Source organism: Camelus dromedarius, chromosome 13, assembly GCF_036321535.1.
Source record: "Camelus dromedarius isolate mCamDro1 chromosome 13, mCamDro1.pat, whole genome shotgun sequence".
Taxonomy (NCBI): domain Eukaryota; kingdom Metazoa; phylum Chordata; class Mammalia; order Artiodactyla; family Camelidae; genus Camelus; species Camelus dromedarius.
Genome location: NC_087448.1, coordinates 9,559,755 through 9,569,967, shown reverse-complemented (window position 1 = coordinate 9,569,967; position 10,213 = coordinate 9,559,755). Strand labels below are relative to the sequence as shown.

Below are 10,213 nucleotides of genomic sequence, written 5' to 3'. Positions count from 1 at the left end.
TCACTTGTGAGATGAAGGTGAATCATTAAAAAAATCTGTAAAAATTATCACAATCTGAGTTTGAGGGTTGGGGTTTACCCAGTGGCCTAATATTTTTTGCAGAAGTTTCAGGAAAAGGGCAAACATATCTAGCAATACAGAGGAATGAATGGCTAGCCAGTTATCCAAAGTGCCTACCAGATGGCATCATCTTGGTGAAAAAGCAAAAAGCAGCCCCTGACATGAGAAGGACCTGGTACTCACAGCTAGGCCTTGTTAAATATAAACAATTTCACACAACATGAACACCAGCAGGGCCACTCTGACCATGATCGAGACAAAACAGGACCCTTGAGTAATTATGTTTAAACAACTGGCAAACGCTGAACATTGTCCAAACCATAAAATGACCAAACATCCCCCTACTCTGGCTAAGAATAGTGCCTGCTGTTTCTTTACCAATTATATAGCTTTAACCTCAGTCTAGTCTGCCCTCTTTCTAGATAAGACTTACTAAAATATCCAGTTTTAAGAATTATCCCTGCTTCCTGGCACCATCCAACCCAGAGCAAAGCTCCACTTCTTTAACTCTCCCCCAAATCATCCAACACAAGCCCTGAATCCTATGAGTCCCTTTCTAACACCCTCTTGTGAGACACTCAATCTGTGGTTCCCCATAGTGTGCATCCTCCCTCACTGTATCGAGCAATAAACTTGATGAGTAATAGACTTAACCACTGGTCTTTTCCTGGTGGTCTTTGGTTGGAGGGCACTGACATTAAGGAATCCAGGATAATCCAACAGCCTGAAACTATTTACTTGTCAAGACACTGAAAATAGACCCATCTCTAGGGTAAATTTACATTAGCCACAGACACTGAAACTGATGGATAACTAAAATTGTTAATTAATAATTTTTAAAAAACCCAGAGGAGTCAGAAAAGGCAAATCTATAGAGACTGAAAGAAGAATAGTGGTGGCCAGGGGCTGTTTGTGGAGAGGGGGATTAAACGTTAAAGGTCCTCTTATTGGGGTGTTGTTCTAAACCTGCAAGTAACTCAGTAAATTTGCTAAAGCCCAATGAATTGTACGATTAATGTGAGTGAATCGCATGTTATGTGAATTATACCTCAATGAAGTTGTTGAAACAACAATTTCAGAGACCAGCTACGTGAATCCAGCAAACTTCCTCTCTCTATAAGCAAACTACATGACCAGCTACATTGTAAGCAGAACGTTGCATAAATTCAGAGCAAGAATTGGCTTTATGACCAGAAGAGCTCCATTTACCTCACAGAAATAAAACCACTGCAGATGTGCAGTCTTTATACTTTAGTGTTTGCCTCTGTGGCTTTCATTTTTCCAGGTTCTGCTGGCCAAATAGTCTCTCTGGTTACAATTCCTACTTTTACCCTATAATCAAGTAATGTTGTCCTGGGAACCATTTTTCACCTTAGAACTTAAGATGCTTTGGCTCTGAACTACCATGAATTGTATTTAGAGCCTCAGGGCCAATTTTATTTCCAAGCTGCAGTTGTTACACTGGGAGGGAAGAGGGCTGTGGGTGGCTTTTGTCCCTTAGAGGGTCACAATTTTATATCAGAAATAAAAGGGCAATGAGGTGATTCTTATCTTCTAGAAAATCTTGAAAGCCCATTCATTTACAGGCATAAAACTAGCAGAATAGTTCCCCTTCCTGCAACGTGACACAGAAGGGTTGCCAGATAAAATACATGCATGCCCTCATGGAATACCTGGGACGTCCGTAGACTGAAAAATGATTCACTGTTCATCTGGAATTAAAATTTAACTGGGCATCTTGTGATTTCGTTTCCGAGTAAATAAATGGAAGCCCTGGGAAATGCCAAAAAAACAAAACCAAAAACAAAAACCAACCAACCAAACAAAAAACCCCACCACGCTGTTCAAATGAACGTTGGCACAAAGGAGCGGAAAAAACAAACGCTAGATTATTAAGAGCCTTACATCGGAGTCGGCAAATGCTACCTGCAGCAGAAAGGAGAAAATCTTATCAGAAGTATTACTAGTTAGAGAAAGGGAGCGTTACAGTCAAGGGAAGGATGGAAGGAAAACTTCATTTCTTCCCAGTTTGGAACTGAAAACCCCACTCAGCCTGTCTGCATGACAGCGCCCAGGGAGGAAGCGCGCACAAAGCAGGAACTCCATTTTGGCGCCGTGGGTGAGGTGCGGAGCGATGTTCGAACGCCAATCCCGGGCGCCGCGCAGATAACCAGGCCAGGTAACCGACAGAACCCCGGGCGAGGCCGGATCCGGAAGTAATGAGCCACCTCCGCACTGTGGCCGGGCCCCGCCCCCGGCCCCGCCCACCGGGCCGGACTGTGCGGGACGACGTGTCTGAACTCTAGAGGCGGAAGCCGGGTAGAGGTTGCTGGGGTGGGAGTTGGCGAGGTGCGGCTGGCTGGCCGTGCGCACGCGCGATGCGCGCTCTGGGCCGACTGGTTTGCCTCTGTAGTCCGGGGACCGTTTTTATTGAGGAAGACTCCACTTCTCCGGGTTTTTGCTGATGCTGAGCTGTGCGGATGGAGGTGGCGGTGTGGTTTGGAAGGAAGGTTAGGGATGCCCTTTGGACTTCCTAGCCGCAGCAGGCTCGGCCTCAGAGAGTAGCTGTCACTCCCCTTTCTTTCCTCTGTGAATGGAGGAGGTTAAACGCGTCTGGAAAAAACCTCAGAAAGTCTGCGATTCTACATTTAGATATAAAATTTCTGTGGTCTGACCAGTACAAGTCCTGTAGTGCTTTCTGGTTACTTGCTCCTCCAGTCTCGTTTATGCTCCAGACGCTGCTCTAAGCTCTGGGGATGTAGAGTTATGGGATGCAGAGACGAAGTCCTTACTCCCAGGGAGTATACATACAAACGGGGCGTGAGACAAGAGACAACCACGTTGATTCCAGATAGTGATAAGTAGTGTGGAGTGCTGGGGGTTAAGCAGAAGAGTGGAATGGGGGGTTTAAAGATTTTATAAGTTCGCTCTTGTCAAGAGTAGACGCTGAGATGCTACTGCAGTAAGTACTAGTCTAGGGGAACTAAAATTTTTGGCTTCGTCTAGAGTGTAGCTGTGGACATGGAAAGCATTGAAAAGGATTTAATCTAGTTCAGTCGCCCAGCGAACACAACTTGTTGAAGGACAGTATGTGGAGAGTCAGGGAACGAGGAATTGAGGTTCTTTCCCAGGTTTGGGACCTGAGAAGCAGTGCTATTTTCTGCGATGTAGAAAACGGGGGGAGGAAAAGAAAAGTTGGGGTAGGGGGGCACTGAGATAGTGAAGATCAAGTATTTACTGGCACCGGATAAACAGAAGATAGTTAACAAAGAAAGATTAATTTTCTTCCCCTTTCCTTTGTAAATGGACAGAACATCTGCTTCCTCTTACTATATTGGAAATCTCTATGACTTCAAGTATAGAGTATTATCAGTTCTTTTCCCTAGCCCAAATACGTTCAACAAATATGTTAATTGATTTGCACCAGGGAGAACTTCCCTAGACATGTTCCTAGTGCTCAGGCCCCCTCTTTTGTTAGAAAAATGGGTGCCATCCCTCTGTGCAAACAGAGCAAAGTGCTCAGTGCTTGTATATATATTTTTTCCCACTTAATCTTCACAACAACATTAAGAAAATGGACATCCTTTTCTCTCTACTTCCCAGTTATCTCTGCTGCCCGGGACTTGATGAATTAACTTGCTTAAGGTCCACATAACTAGAAAGTAGTGTTCCAAAGCTGGAGTTCTTAGTGAGAACTAACTTTGCAAGCAAGAATTCTATCTTTCATTGTTCTGGTTACTCCCATAGCATAGAACAGTGGTCCTTAGCCTTTTTGCAGGATCATAGATTCCTCTGAAAATTTAATAAATATTATAAACTTTCCAGAGGGAAAACATGCAAATACTCACAAGAATTTAGGTAGGATTGCACGGGGCTCTATGCTTTTCTGAATTGTCCACTTTGCAAACTTGCCCATTCTTGAGTTCTGAGCTAGAGGTGCTTCTAGATTATGATTCCTCGCTAAATCTCAGCGGAATGTAAACAGACTGTTGCCCATCATTCCAGTTCTGCAAGGACTAAGCCATTTGCTATTGTAGTCACCCACTGACAATACACCCTGTGGAAAATTCAGGATAGAGAAAAACAGGAACATTCTGTGCTTTGTATACTGGCTCTAGAGAGTTGAGATGCATATCTAAGGAATAATGAACCCAGATTTTTGCATCTTTTCCTACATACAAGAGCACTAAAAATTTTAACTTCCTATGTCTGTTCTTTGTGATTAGCAGTAATCTTCTGATGTTCAACTACATGTTTTCTTCCAACAAAAAAACCTCATATATATCCTGGCTCTTCCCTTACCTCTTCAGAGCAGTTCCTCAGAGCTACCTGAACGGCCGGCTCATGGGCTATAACTCTCAGTAAGTCCACAAATAAGACTTAACTCTCACCTTTTATGTTGTGCATTTTTTCTTTCAGTCACCAAAAGCAAGTTTCTCCTTGAAATATCCTCAGAAAGTGCACCCCACAAACACACAAATACGTCTGTGCATATACAAACAGGGACACTGCGTCACTTCAATAAGAAATATGACAGAAACTTGCTTAAGGATGATCATACCAGACTTCTATTTGTCTGGAAATACTTTTCTCACTGGGCTCTCAGGTGTGCCCATGTCTTCCTTTGCAAAGAAATGTCAACACTGCCTTTTATTCACCTACTCCCATCCCCTGGCCACCTCATTTCCTCTCACCCTAAAGAAGTCTTGTTTATTCCACGCAATCTCTGTCCCACCAAGAGTGAGCTGCCGCATCCAATGCTGGGAACCTGTCGGTGCAAATACCTGTGAGTAGCTGCCTACGTGAAAGTTTATGGCTAGATCCTCCCCATTTGTTTCCTTATCCTGCACCCAACCGTCTCCCGAACTTCTTCCCTCCACCAACTCCACTTCCAGCAGCAAGTACTTTTTTGGAGCACCAACTGTGTAGTAGGGGTTGGTGTGCCTTGGGGGTGTGGTGAGGAAACTGCGGGAAATTGGGGCAAAGCCGCAAGCCTGGGGCGCTGGGCAAGTGAGACGCTATACGACGCCCCGCGAGGGACTCTTAGATCGGAATTTGCAACATAATGTGAGCGCTGGTACCACTCTCGCAGCAACCACCCCGGCCGGCCCGCTGAAAACCTGGAAAGTGGATTTCCTCCCCTCTTCCTTCCGGAAACTCCTCGGGGCGCTTGCGGCCGCTCTCACTGAGCATGTGCGGGAGGCGTTGCGCATGCTCCGTCGAGGTCCGGTTCGGTTTCTGTTGCGGAACCCGCGGTGTCTCCTAGCGCAACCGGAACTACCCGTCGCAAGGCCAGCCTCCTCAGCCCCGGCGGCCTTGTTGTCGTCTCCGAGCCTCCCCTTCCCTCCTTCCCTCTTCACCCCCCCGCGGCTCGGCTGCCCTTTCCCCGAAACAGCCATCATGAGCGCCAGGGTGCTGGCGTCGTCTCCACCTCGGTGGCCGCGGCTGTTGCTGCTGTCGCTGCTCCTGCTGGTGGCGGCCCCGGGCACGCGTCGGGGCGCCGCTTTCTACCTTCCCGGCCTGGCGCCCGTCAACTTCTGCGAAGAGGAAAAAAAGAGCGACGAGTGCAAGGTGGGTGCGGCCTGGCGGACCCCCGGGTGCGCTGTCGGAAGGAGAAGCCTCCCCTCGCCTGGGAAGCCGGGGCCCTAGGGGAAGGGGGCGTAGCGGTAGGTGCGGTCGGGTGTCCCCAGAAGCGTTTGGGGTTGGCTCGCTGTGGGTTGGAGGCTGCGGAACGGCCTTAGGAGGTGGGTGGGTTCTGGCGGACTCGGTGGGCCTCAGGCTCGCCTCCCTTCTGGCGGGCCAGGTAGCACCAGCAGGTGGGTTTAGTTTTTCAGAAACAAGGACTGTACTTGAACAGCACTTGCTTAGAGGAGGATGCGTGAGGGTCAGCGAGAGTTCCACGAGTGAGTGTTCACTCACAGCCGTGTGTCACGCACTCCAAGGAAGGGGACGGCCAGGGCTTCCAGTAACTTTTAATTTCATTGCTTCCTGTTTTATTCTACTTTTCTAAAAGTCCTGGTTAGTTATGAGAGCTTATTCTTTATAGGACTTTGACATTTTAATCTCACGATTAGTAGTTGCTTTCTTATGTGTGAAATATAACACCCAACACCGCGTACACTGCGTTAATAAAGAGTAGTTGTGATGGTTGAGACAGTTAATTTCTACCTTTTATGTGTAAAAAAAACCTTTCTATTTTTTAATATGCAAAAGAAATATAACATCCCACTATTTAGGTTTCTCTGAGATTGTTTTAAACAATTAAAAGGAGCAGACGACAGGGGAAACTGGCGTTTTCTTCCTAGGGCAACTCTTGAAAACTTTGATCTCTTACGACCTTAAACTCAAGACTTTCAGTTTAACTACTAGTAAAAGACATAAGTAACCTGCTTTTAGGTTATTCGGTATACGGCAGGGCAATATACATACACAATTAGGATGTTAAAACTTAACCATTTGGGGTGGGAGAATCTCTTTGAAACCATTAATAATTTTAACAATTCAAATAATCGTTCAGCAAACTTTTACAATCTATAAATAGGTTTATTTACTAAGTTTGATTTTTTTTAAGCTGGTGTTTATTTTATTACTTCTAGCTTTACTATAGTTGTGAATTTTGAGCTTATTTTAGGGCACTAAAGAAGCTGTTAAGTTCTTCATGGCATTTTACAGTTTCTGTTTAAAAACTTGATTCTCTGAAAACGTCAAAGAATCTTTAAGGTTTACTCAAGTCGATGGTTAGCACTTGAATACTGTAACTCTCATACCTTGCAGTGCAAAAAGCGTTCACTCTTTGAGAGTTCTGACTGAAAGAAAATAGTGCTTCCAAGTGGAAAAGAGCTAGTCTTGCAAGCACACTAGTTTTTCCATTAAATATTTTAGTAACCAGCCTTTAAAACTTAGTATTTGGTTTTTAAATTCAAATTTAACAGCAATTATATATTGTATTCCTGGTGCCTTAGAGACAAAAAAATGTATCCCTGTCTCCTAGGAACCTCAAAGTAAAGGTCATAAGCTTATGACAGACTATCAAAATCAGATATGTTATAAAAGATGTATGTCCAAAGTGCTCTAAACAAACGTCTGCAGAAAATACCTAGCAGGTTGGAGTTTTCAGGGAAACTTAGAGAGAGGAAGTGATAATCTGAGATGGACTTCAGACATGAGTATGAGTGAAATTTATGGGAGGTCTGCCAGTTAGATAATTTTTGTTTCCTCAACAGGTCTTTCTTTACGTAGCTACTTTTTAGTTAACTTTTGATTAATTTCAGGGAGTCCTTTTGGATTTCTAATTTTCAGAGATACAGGACTAAAACAGTCAAGACACATCATTTTTCTGGATGTTTGGGTTTCATCTTTGTTGCCAGCTGCTTTCACATCTTGGTCAGTGGAAACAAATCTTAGATCAGCAGAAAGATGTACCTTTAGCAGTTTTTCCCTAGAATTTTGCTAACTGGTATAGGGAATTTAAAGTACTCTTTAATATTTCTTCTCTTTGCCTCTCAAAGGAGAAAAACGGTAAACAGTTTAATTTTTTGTTGCTTCAGTCAGGGTATTACCAGTAATTTTTTTGTCATCTATTGTGTATTTGTTAAGGAGGACAGTCTTGTGTACACTGTCAGAAAAGCTGAAGGGACTTATTTTTTAAGTTAAAAATGGGAGTTGTGAAATGGGTATAATTATTTCTAGAAGATGCTGTTAGGGTTGGGAATCAGGAGTTGGGTGAATAAGGCAGGTCATTGATGCTGTTACCATCACTAAAATAGAGATAATATTTACTTATTATATATTCTTCTTGAAAGATACTTTGTATTTCTTAGAGGAGAAATTCAACATATATCATTATTGTGATATTATAAAATACTCATAAGTGTGGAGATGAGACAAGTTTATCTTCAGCGTAAGTGTAATTTCTGGAGTACAGTGTTTATATGTCCTGTAAAGTCCAGATGCTACATTTAGCTCACTATGTATGTTGAGAGACAATCAAAAGAACCGTGAGGATTTGGTCATTTTCTCCTCCAAAATTATTTTGTTTTTAGTTTACTGGCATAGAAACGGGAGTCCAGTGAACATAAAATTCTATTCATATTCCACTAACTTCTGATTTATGATCTTATTGGCCTTTATAAATAATGTGATTGTGTTCTTTGGCTTTTTGTTTTAACTTGCTATTATTACACATACATTTGAATATCAACATAGTGCATGTTTTCATTTTTTCTTATTGACTATGTATTATTTCATCTCTATTACTTCAGTATGGTTTGCTTAACTATTTCTTGCTTGTAGGGCATTTAGATTGGTCCCAACTTTTCTCTATTATAAATAGCTTTGCTAAAATGTATTTAGCAGGAATTACTTGCATATTCACAAATTACTAAGTTATAGGCACGGAGCAATTTTGTAGCTGTTTAATATCACCAGGTTTCTTTGAAGAAAGATAGGTTTGATTTACAGTGCCATTAGCTAAATGATTCCCTGTGTCTCCACAATATTTTATAGTTTTTATTTATCGATTTGATAATTATATGATGGTAGCAAAAACATTTTTTGATGCTGCATTACTTTTGTTGCTTTTGAGGTTTCTCTGTCTTTTAATTTTTTTTCTCTTGTCTTGTTTTGTTAGTTTTTGAAACCACAGTATTAAAGGATTGAATACGATACTCCTTTTTTTGTAGAATCCATTTTACTTTCTTAAAATCAGGGGATAATACATTGTAATATGTTGACTGCAATAAGTAGAATGAGCCCTAATTGGAAGTAAATAGATCTTCACAGCATAAAAGTGCAGTTCTAATCTACTCTGTACAAGTTTTTGACTATTTCAGTTAGCTTTAGATGGAGTCTTAAGTGTGCTGAATGGTATTCTGATGGCTAGTAGCTAAAGATTAGTGACCAGTTCACCCTTGCAGCATTTATCTTTTGAGCAATTATTGGCTTGTCACCATGAACAACTAAACTCTAGAAAACATCTGCCACTTTTTTTTACTGTTGGATGTATAGATCGCATTCTCAGATGAAAGATGAAGATTTTCTTCCTGTCTAGTAAGGAAAAGTGACCTGAGGTACAACCTGGTGGTTTAAAAAAAGTTTAAATGAGTTAGTTTAATAATTTTTTTAATAAAAAAATCAGAATCATACTTTTTAATGTACTTTCTTGGTAGTTACTTTAGAAGCTTTTAATAAATTCTGTCTGTTATTTTGGGAGCAGTTGCCTATATATGATCAAGTCAAATTTAAGAAACTTCTAAATGTGCTCCGAACAAACACAGGAATGAATGTATATCTATCTACCTGTTTTAATTTGGCCATAGAAATAATTTGAAGATTTTGAAATATTTAAGGAAAAATAACATAATTGATTGATACTTAGTTTCATATTTCCAAAAAAATTTTTTTTCTGGAGTAAGAGATTGATTTTTAGCTTCTGAAAACTAATCAGTGTGTGAGAGTTACTGATACTGTTTCAAATATGAAATCTGGCTTTGGAAAGAATGACTTTGTGGTATTCACATTCCAAGGATTGTTCTTTGTTCCTCTGTAAAAGTACGTGGAATTGAGTTAGAAGGTTTCTGTTCAGAAATTAAATTTTTGAAAAAAATTATTTTAAAGTACGTGGAATTGAGTTAGAAGGTTTCTGTTCAGAAATTAAATTTTTGAAAAAAATTATTTTAAAGCTGTGATTGTTCATTATAGTGGATCTGGGAGCTAGGATCAGGAAAGCAGTCAGGGTCAATATACATAAAATACTGTCCTGCTGTAAGGGAATCCCTTCCAGAGTGTGTATTTGAACATCTGAAACAACACCAGACATGTGCTCCACACAGGTGCACGTTAAGTTATAGAGACTGGTCTGAGCTCAGTCAGCCTCGGAGCCCAGTTCAAGAAACCGCTACTTCCTATTCTTCCCTGCAGTTTTCCATCACTGTCCTCTTAGTAAGTATTGTAGTTAATTGTAGCTACTTTAAACGTGCTCTACAAGGTCATTCTCTGTTGCCATGAAAATTATCTATGAAAGGGTTTGTAAGGTATTTGTGAAATATTTTTTTCTTTGTTGTTGTTCTCACCTTTCAAACATTTTTAGTGCCCTTTGCCAATAATAATGATAAAGACTATAATTTGTGTACTTTATGTGTGCCAGATATATCTT

General features: G+C 41.3%; 1 protein-coding gene across 1 annotated transcript in view; it reads left to right on the top strand.

Annotated features, from left to right (window-relative positions):
- The first annotated feature begins 5,291 nt into the window (after nt 1-5,291).
- The window catches only part of TM9SF2 (transmembrane 9 superfamily member 2), a 52,551-nt gene continuing 47,629 nt past the window's right edge, over nt 5,292-10,213 (top strand). The window contains exon 1 of the mRNA XM_010980247.3: nt 5,292-5,631. Coding sequence (XP_010978549.1) covers nt 5,461-5,631 — 171 coding nt within the window. The 5' untranslated portion in view covers nt 5,292-5,460. The remainder of the gene's footprint in view (nt 5,632-10,213) is intronic.